Below are 17,864 nucleotides of genomic sequence, written 5' to 3'. Positions count from 1 at the left end.
TCTATATTCACAGATGACATGATTGTGTACATAGAAAATCCTAATGAATGTATTTTAAAAACTATTAAAACTAAGGAATAAGTCCAAGAAGGTTGCGTAATACAAAATAAATATTTAAAAATCAGTTACAGTTCTACACATTAGGAACAGATGATCTCAAATGAAATTATGAAAACAATTGCACTTAAAAGAGTCTCAAAGAAGTTTAAAATATTTACGGATCAATTTAACAACAGAACTGTGAAACTTGCACACTGAAAACAAGAGAGCATCACTGAAATCAGTATATTGGAGAGAAACTAAGTGAGGAGACATCTGTGCTCATGGATTGGAAGGCATTGTGGCTAAGATGGCAAGAAAGTAAAAAGGTGACCCTCAGAATGGGAGAAAATATTTACAGACTATATATCTGACAAAGGTCTGGTATCCAGCATATGTAAAGAACTCTTACAACTCAGCAATAAAAAGACATAACTCAATTTTTTTAATGGTCAAAGGATTGGAATAGACATTTCTCAAAAGAAGATATAAAAGTGCACAGGAAGTACATAAGGTGATGCTCAACATCATTACGCATTAGGGAAATGCAAATCCAAACCACTTCACACCCACGAGGATGGCTAAAATTAAAAAGATAATAATGAGTGTTGATAAGAATGAGGAAAAATTGTAATCCTCATACGTTATTGGTAGGATTGTAAAAGGGTGCCGCCAGTTTAGGAAATAGTTTGGCTGTTTCTCAAAATGTAAAAATAGAGTTTACCATATGACCCAGCGATTCCATTCCTAGATATATGCCCAGAACTAAAAACATATGCTCACACAAAACCTCGTATGTAAATATTCATAGCAGAATTATCAGCTGATAGATAAACAGAATGAAATATATTCATACAACAAAATATTATTCAGCAATAAAAAGGAATGAAGTTCTGAGACATGCTATAACATGGATGAACATTGAAAACATCATGCTAAATGAAAATAGCCAGACATAAAGGTCACATATTGTATGATTCCATTTCCATGGACTCTAACATCTAGAATAGGCAAACCCAAGAGAAACAAAGAGTATCAGTGGTTGTCAGGTGATGTGGGAGCAACTGCTCTGGGGTATGAAGTTTTGTTTGGGGTGATGCACACATTCTAACATGGCATAGTGGTGATATGTGCCTACCCCTGAGAATGTACTAAAAACCACTGAAATGCACAGCTTAAAAGGGTGGGCTTTGCTTTTTAAAAATCATATCTCTAAAAGAGCTAGAGAGAGAGAGAGAGAGAGAGAGAACCTAGAACTAGTGAGATTATCCCTGCAGGGAAGAAAATTCCAAAGCATCTGAACTCACAAAAAAGGAACATGAACCTTGATCCTCAGCTCTCAGGTCAGTGCCTTCAAAGCTGTCTCCACAGTCACCTGAACTGCCCTCCAAACCTAACAATTAACAGGATGAAGCATTTGAGTCCTGGTATGGCCCTGTTTTAACCAGCCCCTGTGTATGATGAAACCTTCTACATTCCTAAAAATAGGAGGATTTCCTGGGACTTCCTCAGAGCACGTCAGGCCCTCTGCCACACTTCCATCAGGTGTCCTGTTTCACTTGACTTTCAAATAAAATAGCCCACAAGAGAGTCCAGTTCTGCCTGCAGATCCCAAGGGTCTGAATCTTAATGGCAACAAACTGTAATCAGAGTCTGTGAGACAGCTAGGGGAATTTAAGAACAATGACTTGAAACAGCATGGGTGGACCTTGAAGGCATTATGCGAAGTGAAATAAATCAGCCTTAGAAAGACAAATATTGTATGATTTCGCTTATATGTGGAATCTAAAAAACAGCAACAACATCAAAGATGCAGGAAACAGACTGGTGGTTGCCAGAGGCAGGGGGTGGTTGTGGGAGAAATGGGTAAACTAGGTCATAATGTATAAACTTCCAGTTATAAAATACATTTCATGAGGATGCACTGTGCAGCATGATAATTATAGCTAATAGCTTTGTGTCACATAGTTGAAAGTTGCTAAGAGAGTAGACTGTAAAAGTTTTCATCACAAGAAAAAATTGTAACTGTGTAGTGACGGATGTTAACTAATTGTCATGATCTTTTCATAATAAATACAAATATTGAAACATTGTGTTGTACACCTGCAAGTAAATAAACAATGTTATATGTCAATTATTCCTCAATTTAAAACAAGGACAATGCCTTGCATTTGAAGAACGCTTCTAAAAAAAAACAAACCCATAACCCTATGAGTTAGAAGAATCAAGGCTCACTCAGCCTTGCCACTTCGCAATCAATAAAACTGAAAGGCTGTTCCTAGGCAAGATCACAGAGCTAAAGTACCTCTGGCAGGAAGATCAGACAGCTCATATGACAAATAGGATGAAGGGAAAGGAAAAAAGCAAGTATTATAATTTATACCATACCTGGCATGGAGCAGATACTTCATAAGTGGCTGCCAATATTTAGTAACTGCCTGCTCTCTGCCAGCCAACCTACCAAAGACATTTACATATATTGCCTTATTCAATCTTCATAAAACCCTTTACAGTACTGTCATTGTCAATATATGAGAAAGCAAGCTTGAATATATCAGGCCACTTGCCCATGTTCAAGTACCTATTAACTAAGGGAACCGTCTTTTCTCCACGTTTCCCAGGGAGGATTACAAAACTGGCAAGATTTAAAAGGAATGAGAATTTCAACTATTTGCTAGAAGAAACCCAAGTCTGTTAAAAGCAGAGACTCTGATAAATTTTTGATAAGTTTTTAATACCTGATAATGTTTCCTAATTCAGAACACATCAGAAGCCACAGATAAACTTCTATTCGAAGTTGACCTTGTGTGACCCCAAAAAAGGAAGAATCGGTTACTAATGAGGAAGTGATCAAACCGTGAGCACCACAGCCATGCCATTTCAAAGCTCCTAATAGATCAAAGAGAATGCTTGTCATATTGAGACAAGTGCCCTGAACATAGGAAATCCAGAGTTTTATAAATTCATACAATATTGGATTGACACAGATCTAGTAAGCACTAACTACATTAGCAAATGCTTATTGAAAGTTTAGCCTGGACCAAGTACTACTTGCTGTCAGGGATATTGGGATAAAAAGCACGTTTTAATTTGGGAGATTGGGAAGTCAACAGTTTGTTAAGTCACACTTCCGCGAGTTCTATCATTCACACATGCAATAGGTGTGTGTGGAGGGCCCTGAGAACCAGCTCACTCAATCCCTGCTCCACGCCTCCTCAGGAGGTCCTCCTGTCTTACATATGTTTTGCTCTTGACATTTTCATTGTGCACAAGAGGAGATCTGAATGCAGAATTGAGATAGAATCCATCTTTGCTACTCCTTTTAGTGGTTTCTATGGGCAAACAAGCCTGTGGACATGGAAGGTTTTCTGCTCTATGCTTTCAATGTCCATTCTTCAGCTTCCTAAGCATCAGCAGACATCTGTGGAGATTATATAGATGGTAGCTTCTTGATCCCTGAATCAAGGATATGGGGTGTGTTCTTGAACTCAATATTCCAGGGAGAGCTAGCTACTGTGTACTGTGTACCATGGACTGAATCAAAATTCAAAAATATCTTGACGAGTTAAAATCAAGAGTTGAAACAAGAAAATGGAGAGAAAACCAGATGGATCTGTCCAGGATAACATTCTTGAAAAAGAATACAAAATTCATTTATACAACTTAACACTAAGAGAGAGTCCTGAATTGACAACAATCCCTGTAAAATAAACCTGGGAGTGTTTGTTACCTACAAGTTCTGAAGGAGCCACAACTCTAAATGACCTCATTTTACCTTAGGTTCCTTTAATAAACAATCACTACCCAGATCCATCTGGATTGTGTTCACTACTAGATAACACTGAGAGAGGCATGATCAGAATGATGAAGAGCCAATATTACCCAGTCCACTCATGAATTCACTCATTTGTCTATTTATTCAACCAACTTTTATGCTTCAAGCTTTGGGGATGCAAAATGAACCAAATCAAGGCTCTGCCCCATGGGTCCTACATTCTAGTGGGGGAAGAAATATAATATCAGGTAGTTGGTAAAAGATTTAAAAAAAAAAAAAACAGCAAGAGAACAGAGAGAAAAGGAAAGAGCTGTTTTTGACTGGGCGGCACTGAAGGTCTCTCTGAAGCGATGACAGCTGAACATAAATCTGGATGGAGCAAGGGAAGAAGCAGGTGTCTTCGGGGTCAGCACGTGAAAGCCACTGAGAAGGAGGAGCCCTATGTGAGACCAGGAAGGCCAGTGCAGCTGGAGGGCAGTGACAGATGGGGAGTGAGAACAGCAGGTGATGGCAAAGAGGCGGTCAGGGCCCAGCTAATTCCTGCAGGACCTCAAAGGTCATAGTGGAACCTGTGTGTGTCATTTTGGGTGTGATAAAAAACTCCTGGAGGGGTTTGAGCCAGGCAGTGGCATAATCTGATTTAGTTGCAAAAGGTTTGCTCTGGTGTTTAGAGAAGGGATATTGGATGAGCTGCCCTTCCGACCAATGGCTAAGGAACCAGTGGCTGTGCAGCCTGGGCGCCCTACATGAATGACAGGAGACGGTGGGTGTGGTTGTCTTTCTTAAATATTCAAAGGGCGATGCAAGACATGGGAGTGTTGTTGTGTGAACCTCCTTGGGCAAAATTAAAAGAGAGAATTGTGCTTCCTTTCATAACAGGAGGAACTTCCAGCAGTCAGAGCTCCCAGAGTTCTCTGACAGAACAAGAACTCACAGCCACTCTTCAAGGAAAGGCTGGGTGCTGTTGGTCAGGAATTCTCATAAAGTATCTAAACTCAGAGGAAGATCGGCTATACATCATGTAAAGTCCTTTCCAACTCTAAGCATCTATTATTTTCCTCTCTTCTCAACATTCTTATGGAGCCAAGGCATCCCCCTCTGTAATGACCAGCAAAGAACTACTCAAATTAAATTAAATAACCAGAAATCAGTTTCATTTTTTCTGGAGAAATCAAAAGGAAAGGTAAGGATCCTTACACACACCTTGTTCTTACTATTGCATCTCCTGAAGGAAATATACATATACATATACCAAGGTACAGACAGATATATAATTGGTGTATGCAATTTAATTTATGCCAATTAAAAGGAACACTGGTCAGGGCTAGGCTAAGAAAGGAGAAAGAAACATTTTTCACAAAATAATTTGCTAGACTTAAACAAGAGATAGAGTAACCTCCTTTTAATTTGATCTAGAAGACAGGCCTAAGACACACTGACCTTATTTGCCTCTCTTAGCCTTATAGGTCTCATAATTCTTCATAAACACAGAGCCACTTCAGAGTTGAAACCCAATCATCTCAGCTCGCCACTAGAGTATTATGCAAGAGAATGCAAAAGTTCTGGCCCTTCTCTTGTCCTGCTAAGTTTCTGTTGCTCTTAGAAGAGATGTTATACAACTTGTTAATTACTGAAATCCTGGGCCCTCAGGCTTGGTTAGAGTCATGGCTCAGATGCTCACTAGCTGTGTGCTCTTGGCATTTGGAAAACCCTCTGGAGCTCCAGTTCCTTGTGGGTTAAAGGGGAATCGTCTCAGTACTTTCCTCATAGGGTTGTTGTGGGGATTAAATCAAATAATCTGTGTAGTGCTAATTGTTAACAGTAACAGCCACCGTCCACTGAGCACCTCAAATGTGACTGACGTCTACAGAAATGATCTCACTGAGTTCTCTCAACAGTCCTGCAAAGTACACATTGCTTTCTCTTTTCGAGAGACTCACAGAAGTTTAACTAATTTGTCCAAGTTCACACAAGGTCATTCAAACTCAGGTCTGCCTAACCAGTCCCACTTCTAAGTAAGTTTTGCCATAGTCCACTCCAATCTCCCACTGGGAGGGCAGCTGAGGGGTTTTCTCTCGTGCCTTTGCAGTACAGAAACAGAACAGATTCTGTCAACTTTTTCACTTGGGCACCCACTGGAGGTCGGTGCTGTTATACCCACGTTCTCCTTCCGTGTCATCTGACGGATGCAGCTGGTGTTGCATGCCTTCAGGTTTGGGGCTGGATAAGTCTCGGTCACAGATGCACAGAGCCTGTGGCCTCATGTGACAAAATATTTTGCAAAAGATGCTGTTTTCTCCTTTTCCCAGTTGTCCCTCCCTTTCTGCAGCTGTTTCCACTTCTTCCTGAGAATTGATTTAAAAATTCTGAAACTTTTTTTTTTTTGCACTTTGGCTCATGTGACCTTACTACTGACAATGACCCGGTTGTTTCACCCCAACGGCAGCACAGTTGATGAGATGCCGCGGCTACAAACAGAGATCGCGCCTGACGGAGCTGACAGCAATGTTTCTGTATTGATTCCTCTCGCAGCATGCACCATATTCTAATAATAATGAACACTAAACACAGTTACCAGCTACTGTGGGCCAGGAGCCTCCACTCGCTAAACATTTAACAGAGGATTTGGCATTCATTCACTTACTCATTCATCTGTTTATGCTGCAGATACTTTATTGCGAACCTATTATGTTCTGGGCACTGTTTTAAGCCCAAAATATACAAGCAACTAGCAAGAGAACCCATATACCTGCTTGTGGAGCTTACATTTTATCAGATGGAAAAAGACACAAAATATATAACTATATCAATTAGTGCTAAGAGCTATGAAGAAAGAATAAATAGGCAGGTGAGTGATGAGAGAATGCAGTTAGCTCTGGAACCACACAAATAACGCCAGATAATCCTATTTAAAAGAAGTTGAATAATTTGCCCAAAGTCACCCAGGCAGTGTTCAAACAGGGATTTGCCATATTCTGATAATATTATTAAATAGAGCAACAATGATTATAATAGTTACCATCTAAAGGGAGTTGTTTAATTACATGAAGTACTTATCAAATCCCATTTCATGAGTAAAGAAACCAAGACTCGGAAAGATACAATAATTTGCTCCAGGCTACAGGGCAAGTGGTGGAGAAAGGATTTAAACTGCGTATGAATGGTTCCAACCCCCTGAGCTTTCCACATCTTGCCTCTGGTGTTGAGGTGGTTAGGTCGGAAATTCTTCTTACTAAACTGGAAGTTCCTCGAAGACAGGGATTGCATCCCTATTGTCTCCTGAAAGTTCTACAGTATCTGGCACAGGAAATGTTGAACTTTCTGCATCGGAACCAGCACATTCCACAGACAGATAGAAATCTAAATATCCAAGAAAGACAGCTGTCTGTTCTGTTTCAGACCCCCTTAACCTCCCTTGGCAATGGTTTGCAGTGTGTAATGACCAATGAGGGCAATAACTACCCTTGAACCCCAGAGTGCCGAATGACTCCAAGTTCAGGATGCAATGGCAACCTGCTAGCATTAGCATAACCTCACCAAAACACCTGCCTTTCCACATGGACTTGTGACCTGGATTTATTTGCATCTTTATTAGACTTGCATTTGCCTAAGAATGAAAGGAATAAACAAGTGGGATTGCACATGCCCTGCATTTTAATCAAGGTCATAATCCGAGGGAGTAAAGGGAACATTGTGATGAATCTGAAGAGCATGCCAACTCCCACTGCATCACCCAAGCCCAGTCCAACAATGATTTCGTCAGCACTCTCAGCAGTGATGCTCACAGCTGCACTTGGCACTCATAAGCACATCGTGGCCAACCCATAATAAATTATCAGAATGGCTGAATGAATAATTTTCCTCCTTATTGTTGCATAAATTGCTTCATGGGAGTACAACACAGCTAAATGGAAATGTGTTGAGAGCAAGTATAATTTTTTTGTTATTAAAACTCAGTGAAAAGTAGGCAGTTCTTAGAGTCAGGCTAATCTAGGCTCCATCTTCGGTCCTACCACTTGCTAGTTGGCTGAGTCTGGAAGCTGACTCGCTGTACTTTCCAGTTCTCAGCTCAGAGGACTTCCCTGACCACATCATCTCCCCATCCCAGGGCGCTTTCTCTCACTCCACCCTTGTGTCTTGCAGCTCTGAACCCTAACTCCTGCCATGTGTGCCCCTCCCGCTGGACTGTGAGCTCCACGGGGCTAAAGACCAAGTCTATGCCCCTTCCCATTTATCCCCAAGCCTAGCACAGTGCTTAGCACATGGGGACACTCAATGAACAGCTGTTGAGTAAATTCATGAAGGAAGAGAATGGCAAAGAAAGAGGGAAAAAAATGTAACCAGTATCAAGGGTTGAGACAGAGGAGAAACGGGATCAGGCACCTGTCCCGAAGCTTTATTCTCTGGGAAATTTTCAGGGATATTGGAGCCTGCTCCATTCATCCCTCCCCAACGTGGTAAGACCAAACCCTAGGCTCCTGTCCACTTTCTGGCTCCTGTTCCCACGCACCCAAGACATGCTGGAAAAATGGTAAGATCCTGTTGACAACATCCACATACGTTCATGCCACTTCCCTTTTAGCAGAGCGCAGGCCCCTCAGCCACCATATTGACTAGTCGTAGAATTGCTTTTACAAGTTTGAACATTTTTCTAGTCTTTCCAAGTCTTCCACTCCCATCTCTCTCAGGGAACAAACTCACTTCCTCATCTTCTCCAAAGATCGGGGCTATTCTAATATGCCTAATATGTACTACATACAGATTTTATTCCTTGTGATTCCATACATAAAATATGCTTTGGAGGGTGAGGAATACGGGTTAAAAACTAATTTTCCCATTTGTTTTGTGTTTAAGAATCCAATTACTGATGGAGGTGTTGCTGAGGAAAATTTGTTGTCTTGTGTTATTAAGGAAGGTCATTCTCTCGCAGCCTGACTACATTTTTAGCCAATCTGGAGCCACTGGGAGTGGATATTGGAACTACAAATATCAGCAGTAACAGTAATAAGAGGTTTAGGGTCCAGCAAAGACTGGATGAGCGTCCTGTAACATCTCACAACATGCCTTCCCAGAGCAAACGTACCCTGCCAAGGACTAAAATACATGCTCAGGCCAAAGACATCTCTTATAAAGAAGCTGGAAAAGCATCTTTACGAGCTGTTATCTGCCAAGCAGAGGCCACCGAGCTCTGGGAGCTTCCTTGTTGAAGTGTTCTGTTACTCACCCACGGTCAGTGCTCGCAACCTCTCCAAACTCTTTACTTTGTCCCTATTTTGGAATACTTACTTGAAATAAAAACAAGTGTTTTGTGGACCACATGTCAGGTACTCTTTTAATTTCTTTTTAGGCATCATCTCACTTAACTGCAGCCACAATCACCCCAATAGGTACTATTTCATCTGTAACTTATGGGGTAAAAACTGAGGTACAGAGAAACTGGGTGATTTAACTGGGGCTTCAAGAGTGTGGCTCCAGGGCCTCAGTGCTTAATGAGTACACTCTCCTGTCTTCCTTGTCTTTGAGATGAACATTTTTAATAAAAATCACAAATCCCTTTCCCCGTTGTTAAATCCACTTCAGGCAAATGCAGTTGACAAACAGCCTTTGAATCAGCTGTAGCAAGAGCAGAAGTTTTGGACGACAACAGACCTTGGTTTGAATTCTAAGAACTATGAGACCTTGCCCAGTTAAACCTCTTCAGGCCTTCATTTTTTATTCTAAAAATGGGAATAGCAGTTACTCCTTCAGAGGGTGGTTTATAAGCGGGTGTAGGCAAACTTTTTCTGTAAAGAGCCAGATAATAAATATTTTAGGTCTTGAGGGCCATACACAACTGCTGTATCACAACTTCTCAGCTTGCTATTGTAGTGTGAAAGCAGCCACAACTGGGAATGGCTGTGTTCTACTACAACTTAATTAAAAAAAAGGGGGGTGGGTGACCAGATTTGACCTGTAGGCTGTAGTTTGACAACTCCTGGTTTTAAAGATTACATGAGATAATGTATGTGCTTTGCATGATCCCTAGAATACAAGTCATCAAAAGTGGTAGTTTAATTATAGTGTCAGCATGGGACGGTCTGAAGCCTTCTGGGTAAATGTGTAATTTTCATAGACTTTTGAAAAATTGTCAACACTTTACCACCAATATGACCTTTAGGTAGGGTTGCAAGAGACAATACATTTTTTTTAGTATTTTTAATGTTTGGGACACATTTACACTAAATAATTATTCATCGTTTATTTGAAACAGGAATTTAACTGGGATATCTTGGGCCCATTGTTGCTGTGGTTATTAGTGCTCTCTGTTTTGCTTTGTAGTCTTTGTTTTTGTTTTGTTTTGTTTTTTAATCTGACAAAGCTACCTATAGACCTCTACAGTTCCATGGTTTGGGAACCGCTGGTTTTATTTATAACAAGAATAACCAAACACAAGCAACATTATGTTCTTTCAGGGAGAAAAGATTACATTCTTATGGAATTATCCCCAAGGTTCAAAACTAATAAGTCCCCTGGGGAGAAGCCACTGAAACACTGTGAGACGCCCAGCACTCTGCACTCAGCGGTGCCAAGAACAGGCTTAGGTCACCCAAGGAAAAAGTGCAATAATCTTGCATTTGTTCCCGCTGATTAAAGTCAAGCAGCTTCCTGGAAAATGTGAGGTGCCCCTCACGTCACCGAGCAATATTAATGGTGGAAAAACTCAATTATACCCAACGTGTCCAAAGTTTTGCAGTTAAGAGTTGTCGATAATCAAACAGTGTACTGAAAAAGGCCATTTTGTCAGTAAACAAAGCTTCTGAGTGGAAAAGAAGTAATCTGCACGGAAACATAGGCACCTCAATTACCAATGAATATTTGACAACGAAGATGTGGATGGAGTTAGTGCCTTCAGGCAGCAGCTATCTTCCAACAAGAAGGATTAGAAAGTCACTTTTAGGGTGCTCAGGGGGAAAAATAAGAGCTCAGCATGCCACAACCCGGGTCTTTTCAAACGTTAAAGAAGGGAGATAATATGTGAGATGTCCATGAAGGGGAAAGGCATTGCGTTTAAATTAACTAAAATTGTACAGTATTTAGTATCCAAAGTCCCATGTTTGAGTTTCAGCTCTACTGCGTCTTAGCTGTGCAACCATGAATAATTCACTTCGTCTATCTCAACCTCCAGGGCTGCCTCTTCTGCTTTGATCTAAGTTGAAGGAGATAATGGATATGAAAATGCTTTGCTAACTGACAGCAATACACTGTCATCTATTCTTCCGAGAACAGCAGCTAAAGCTCTGCTGACTGAAGAGCAAACTAATGTTGTGAGTGATGTTACCAGCTGCAACCAGGCTAAGGGGATTATGCTCTTACGAAATCTGTATTAATTTGCTAGGGCTGCCACAGCAAAATATCACGAACACTGTGACTTCAAAAACAAAAACTGATTGTCTCATGATGCTGGAGGCTAGAAGTCCACAATCAAGGTTTGGCAGGGCAGGTTTTCTCTGAGGCTGTAAGGGAAGGATCTGTCCCAGGCCTCTCTCCTTGGCTTGTAGATGCCATCTTCTGCTTGCTGTCTCTTCACACCATCTTTCCTGTCTGTGAATCTCAGTGTCAAATTTTCCCTTTGACAAGGACACTAGTTCTATTGGATTAGGACCCACCCTGATGACCTGACTTTACTTTGATTACGTCTGTGAAGACTGCGGTGGTTAATTTATGTATCAATTGGGTTGGGCTAAGGGATGTAGTAAAACATTTCTGAGTGTGTCTGTGAGGATTATTCTGGAAGAGATTAGCATTTGAATCAATTGAAGGAAGAAGAAGACCCTCACAAATGCCGGTGGGCACCATCCAATTCACTGAGGGCCTGCATAGAACAAAAAGGCAGAGGGGGGCTGAGTTTGCTCTTTTCACTTGAGCTGGGACATCCATCCTCTGCCCTTGGATATCAGCACTCCTGGTTCTCAGGCCTTTGGACTCAGACTAGGACTTACACCATCAGCCCCCTAATTCTTTGGACTTGAACTGAATTACACCACCTGTTTTTCTGGCCCTGCAGCTTGCAGATAACAGACCATGGGACTTCTCAGCCTCTCTAAGCTTATGCTTATTCTCTCTCTCTCTCCCACTTATCCTCTCTTCTCCTCTCTCTCTGTCTCTCACTGCCTGCCTCTTCTCTCTCTCATATGAACACATACCCAATAATTGCAATTGACTTTTAGGACCCATGCACAATACATTCTATATCTATTTCTGCATACTCCTCCCAGAATACAAAGTCAAAATAGACTACAACTTATTGATAGCTTTTGGACTCCTAATTCTTACACCTCTTCTCTGAGCAAATGTGATCAATATGTTATGTCTCCATGGATGTCATGGATATTTATTTTTTTTTAATTTAATTTTTATTGTATTTTTTCCATTACCAATGATATTAAATAAAATCAGAATGGAAAGCCCAATAGCAAACCACCAAAGACATCCATCTGTTAACCATCTCTCCTTTAAAAAATACATTCAACCAGTCATAAGATCTGGGCCCTTCCTGAAATCAAGGTTCTGAATTGATTAATGTGAACTGAGTAGAACCATGTTTCAGGTGATTTCCCATACTTTATTTTAGTTAAAATTCCCAACCCCTGTTATCCCTTTTTAATAGATAATAAAATTATCACTCAGAAAGAAAGTAAACTTACAACTAGTAAATGCCAGAGCAAAAACATGAACTCAGATCCTGTGACTCCAAGTTCATGATCATTACCACACATTACACTGGGATCCTCTCAAAAGAGAAAATATACGTAATTGGATTTATGTTGGCTCCTATCAATCACCATCTACTCTCCCAAATATCTGTTGAATAAATTCATTCTTTGATTAGATCTTGTTAACCTGAGGCTTATGACAATTCAAGGGGGTCCAAAATAGACTTGCATGAGCCTCCCTGAAAGTTTGGGAAAAGTGCCATGTATTGAATTTCATGCATTTTTTTTTTCCTGAAAGTAATGTACATCTAAATCTAAAAAGAACCGTGGCTTCAAACAAGAACAGATTGCAATTTAAATAAGTCTCTGAAGAACTTAATCATCATTCATCTCTCTGTCTATAATTTTGGGATGCACATTTCTCTCTTTAGAAAATCAAATCTGAATTCTCTCATCTCTAGTCTCTCAAAGCCTCTCCCAAGGCCTCCATCATTCTCTCAAAGCCCTTTGAGATCTCACTGCTTGTCCCTTTGGAGCTCCCTGGACACCTTATTTGATATCAAAAGATACCAGCATCTACCTTTGATAACAGCTTACCAAATGGCTCTCTTAGAAGCTCATCTTTCTTGGCCTTCAGTCCTCTTCCCATGCCAGGTTGCAGCCTGGAAAGGATCCCTTTGCCTTCACAAAGCCAAAGCAAAACTGCAAAAAACCTTTCATGCAGCTATTCCCAGCCATCAGCAAGGTTAGCATAGTTGCAGGTACCACAGGAGAAACCCATCAATGGAGACGTGAACTGGACAAGGAACTGGGAAGCACAGAGACTTGGAACATTAACCTTTCCTTCATTGAATCGGTGGAAGACTGCTTTTTCCTGATAATCATTGTTGATCTTTATTCTTCTTTCTTAACCGTATTGTATTATAGATAATAATTTCCAGATATGCTTGTGTATCACTGCCATCCTATTCAATGCCTGAACATAATAGACATTGAAGAGAAGTGCACAAGAATGTATAAGACTTCATTAAGCATCCCAGTTGGGTCCAGGTTCTAAGGATGCTAAGACAAAAAAAGCTGATTCCTGCTCTTGAGTTTACAGACCAGTGCGGGACCAACAAGCAAACAGATAGTTGCAGTGAAGATGGGTAAATGCTCTTACAGAAGGAATAAAGGAAGTTCTAGAAGATAGGGAGCAGATGGTCTGGGTCATCTCCAAGATAAAATGGCTCTCAGCTGAGTCTTTAAGGAAAAATAAAGTTAGACACAGATCTAAGAGAAGAATGAGGAGGACGGTCGTGTTTAGTAAATAGCTTGACATGCCTACACTTGCACACAATGTGCATAACGTGTGCATTAAAAGTGTATAAAATATGATAGAGAGTGAATGATAAGAGATGAGATTGAAGAGGAAAGTAAAAGGTAAAAAACCTGTATACACCAACATTATTCTTAAAAGGAAAAATATATTAATTCACTGAAGACTTTTCAAAAAATATCCAAATGATCATATAGCACTTTAGAAAGACCATTTGACACAATATGACAACCAGAGAGGGGGCTAGGGGTGGGCCCGCACTGGCTTCAATGGGACTAATGGGAAGTTGTGCCCAGAACAGAATTTAGGGCTATAGTGACTTCAACTAAAACAGTAGCAGGACTTTTCCTGCGGGAGCCACCGGCCTGAGAGGAGTGTGGCTTCCTCTCTCCACGCCATGGCGTGTGCTCGTCCATTGATATCGGTGTATTCCGAAAAGGGGGAATCGTCTGGCAAAAATGTCACTTTGCCTACTGTGTTCAAGGCTCCCATTCGACCAAATATTGTGAACTTTGTTCACACCAACTTGCATAAAAACAATAGACAGCCTTATGCTGTCAGTGAATTGGCAGGCCATCAAACCAGTACTGAGTCCTGGGGTACTGGCAGAGCTGTGGCTCGAATTCCCAGAGTTCGAGGTGGTGGAACTCATCGTTCTGGCCAGGGTGCTTTTGGAAATATGTGTCGTGGGGGCTGCATGTTTGCACCAACCAAAACCTGGTGCCGTTGGCACGGCAGAGTGAACACAACACAGAAGCGATACGCCACCTGCTCTGCCCCAGCTGCCTCGGCTGTACCAGCGCTGGTCCTGGCTAAAGGTCATCATACTGAGGAACTTCCTGAACTTCCTTTGGTGGCTGAAGATAAAGTTGAAGGCTACAAGAAAGCCAAGGAGGCTGTGTTGCTTCTTAAGAAGCTTAAGGCTTGGAATGATACGAAAAAGGTCTATGCCTCTCAGCGAATGAGGGCTGGCAAGGGCAAGATGAGAAACCATCATCGTATCCAGCGCAGAGGGCCCTGCATTATCTACAATGAGGACAACGGTATCATCAAAGTCTTCAGAAATGTCCCTGGAATTGCTCTGCTTAATGTAAGCAAACTAAACATTTTGAAACTTGCTCCTGGTGAACATGTGGGCCGTTTCTGCATTTGGACTGAAAGTGCTTTCCGCAGGTTAGATGATCTGTATGGCACTTGGCATAAAGCAGCCTCCCTCAAGAGTCACTACAATCTTCCCATGCACAAGATGCTCAATATAGACCTTAGCAGAACCTTGAAAAGCCCAGAGATCCAAAGAGCCCTCCGAGCACCACGCAAGAAGATTCATCGCAGAGTTCTGAAGAAGAATCCACTGAAAAACCTGAGAATCATGTTGAAGTTAAACCCATATGCAAAGACCATGCGCCGGAACACCATTGTTCGCCAGGCCAAGAACCACAAGCTCCGGGTGGATAGAGCAGCAGCGGCACTAGAAGCCAAATCAGATGAGAAGGGGGTTCAAGGCAAGAAGCCTGTGGTAAGGAAGAAAGGAAAGAAGGATGTTCATGTGACGAAGCTGAAGAAGCCAAAGAAGCCTTTGGTGGGAAAAAAGGCTGCAGCCAAGAAACCAGCAGCTCAGAAGAAACCTGCAGAAAAGAAACCCATCACAGAAGAAAAGAAGCCTGTGGCATAAACTTAAATTTGTTTATTCCATAACGGTCAGATCACTGTGGACAGCTAGTTTTGAATAAAAAACGTTAAAGGCAGTGAGAAAAAAAAAAAAAAAAACAGTAGCAGGAGAGATGGAGACACAGGTATGTGCATGACTTGCATTAAGCAGGTAAAGTAAATAGGACTTGGTGACTGATAAGGTGTCACAAGTGAAAGAGAGGAAGTGACCTAGGATGACTCTGGAGTCTGGCTTGGACAACCGGCAGGGCCATTTGAGAGCAGTGGAAAACAGAAAAGGAGGAGATGGCCTGGGAGAAGGAGGGAGAAGACACATTTCAGTTTTGAATATGGTGACTTTAAGGTACTTCATGGGACATCAGAATGGAGATGTTCCGTGTAAGAGGCTGGTACCTAGGAGAAAAATAGGATAGGCTATAGATTGGTATGATGTGGTCTAAGTCAAGGGAGTGGATGAGATTTCCTACTGAGACTACAGGTTGAAAGGGGCGGAGGGTCAAGAAAAAACAGGACATTAACAAAGGGCAGTCCTTTAAACTCATTTAACTCAACAGGTTGGAGGGAAACCAGAGGAGCAGGGTTCCAAAGAATCTGGGCCAGAGTAGAAAAAGCTAGAGAGAAAATGACCAGCAGTTCAAAATGACACGGAGAAGACTGGGGGGAAAGTTTGGCCTATCAGGAGGCCTTTGCCGGCCCTGACCAAGGTGTGTCCGCAGGAGCCAAGACAGATGCCAGTTAACTGGGCAGAGTAACCGGGTAGTGGGGACACAGAAATAGTGAATGTCACTCTTTCAAGAAATATGGTGGGGAAGTGGAGCAGATGGCAGCTGGAGGGGAAGAGCGGAAGCTCAGAAAACATCTAATGAATGGAAATGTGGAAAACCTCCTATCCTCCGTGGACCTGGGTGTGTGAGAAACACATTAACAAGCACCAGGCCCCGCTTCCCTCGGGTCCCGCTGAGCCTTAGAAAGGCTTTTGTTTTCATTGCCTTTATCAGTGAGAACAGGCTCTGGGCTTAACCTGTTAAAATGAAACCAGAGCGTGGCAGGGCAGCCATCCCGGTCACCCTTTGACCCACCGACTGCACCTGAATACCAGAGGTGCCCGCTGCCCCTTCGACCCTCCCCACCTGCCTCTGTCTGCCCTGGGAGATTTCCAAGCCGAGATCAAAAGCCCTCCCTCCTGCTCAGCTGAGACCCCAGGCTCCTTCAATTCTTATCCAAAATTAGCCGGGTCCATTTGAAAAGCTTGTTGAAATAGTTAAGTACAAAAGGCCAAGACACTGGCCACGCGGCTCCGTGCACGCGAATCGCCGTCTTTCCTTTGTGGGGCCCGCGAGGGGACCCTGCCGCGGGGAAGGGGCTCCCTCCACCTACGAGACGATTCTATTTCCTTTGCATCCCAAAGAACTTGACCGAAACAGATGGCTTAAAAAAAGAATCCTTCCTGCAAAAAGCGCTTGTCCGACAGGTAACAAACGAACGGCCCGCGGCCCCGGGAGGCCGGAGTCCACAGCACGCTGTAACTGGCTGTGCCCGCGCGGACTCCCACTGGCCACGGGTTCGAGACTCGTCTGCAAGTTCTACCGGCTCGTGGTGCAGAAACGAGATACGGATTTACAAACCCAAACATGCGCTGGCGACGAGAACTCGGAATGAGCTAAGCTCTCTGCACGTTGCGCGTCTGGAAACTGCTCCAGCTGAGTGCACACAAACGCAGCCCAACGCGGACCCATTTCCTGAAAATCTGGAGGCCCTTTGCAAGGCTGCGGGGTGACAGAACAGCAGCTGGGACCCGGGAGCCTGAGCAATGGAGGACGGGGACAGAGAGGCGCCTACCGTACCCGAGCGGCGCGGCGGGTCATGCTGCGGGCGTCTGGGTGCCGGATCCGGCCCCCGAGCTGCGGACGCGGTCTCTGCTGCGGGCCCGCGGACCTGTGAGCTCTGCCCCGGGAAGGCTGCCCCGGGCTGCTCTTATTTGCACTGAGCCGTTTGCTTTTGGGATTTCTCCAATGCAGATGTAGTCAGGGGGCCGCTGTCCCGGGGGACAATGATTCCATTGGAAGCTGGCCTTTGACAAGACTCACACATGACCTTTGACGGAAATGGCTTTGGGGAAGGAAAGTGGCCCGAGGCTGAAGACGGGGCGCCCAGCGCTGCGGGCCACATTTCCATCCCCAGCAGTGCCACGTTAATTTTTCACTTCTCAGTCTTGCAAGGGGAGTCTCTGGGAGATTTGATTTGCCATTTCTCCTTTATTCTGTAGGATTCTTCCCCTCTTTCCGAAAGGATTTCGCTGCAGAAGTTTCCTGTTGCGTTGTTGATGAGTTCCCGGAATTAGCATTTCCAGGTTAAACGTGGGCAGGCCTGC

The 17,864-nt window shown here is 42.9% G+C and overlaps 1 protein-coding gene and 1 pseudogene across 1 annotated transcript in view; one reads left to right on the top strand and one right to left on the bottom strand.

The window, feature by feature from the left end:
* Nucleotides 1-17,494, bottom strand: part of ENPP2 (ectonucleotide pyrophosphatase/phosphodiesterase 2) — an 89,928-nt gene extending 72,434 nt beyond the window's left edge. The window contains exon 1 of the mRNA XM_090283420.1: nucleotides 17,338-17,494. Within this exon, the coding sequence (XP_090139546.1) occupies nucleotides 17,338-17,358 (21 nt within the window). The 5' untranslated portion in view covers nucleotides 17,359-17,494. The remainder of the gene's footprint in view (nucleotides 1-17,337) is intronic.
* Nucleotides 14,188-15,512, top strand: LOC150004052 (large ribosomal subunit protein uL4 pseudogene; annotated as a pseudogene).
* Nucleotides 17,495-17,864: the final 370 nt, after the last annotated feature.

This window comes from Furipterus horrens, unplaced genomic scaffold, assembly GCF_987537825.1.
Source record: "Furipterus horrens unplaced genomic scaffold, mFurHor1.1.pri manual_scaffold_7, whole genome shotgun sequence".
Lineage (NCBI taxonomy): Eukaryota > Metazoa > Chordata > Mammalia > Chiroptera > Furipteridae > Furipterus > Furipterus horrens.
The sequence above is the reverse complement of the archived record's forward strand: the minus strand, read 5'-3'. Positions and strand labels throughout refer to the sequence as shown.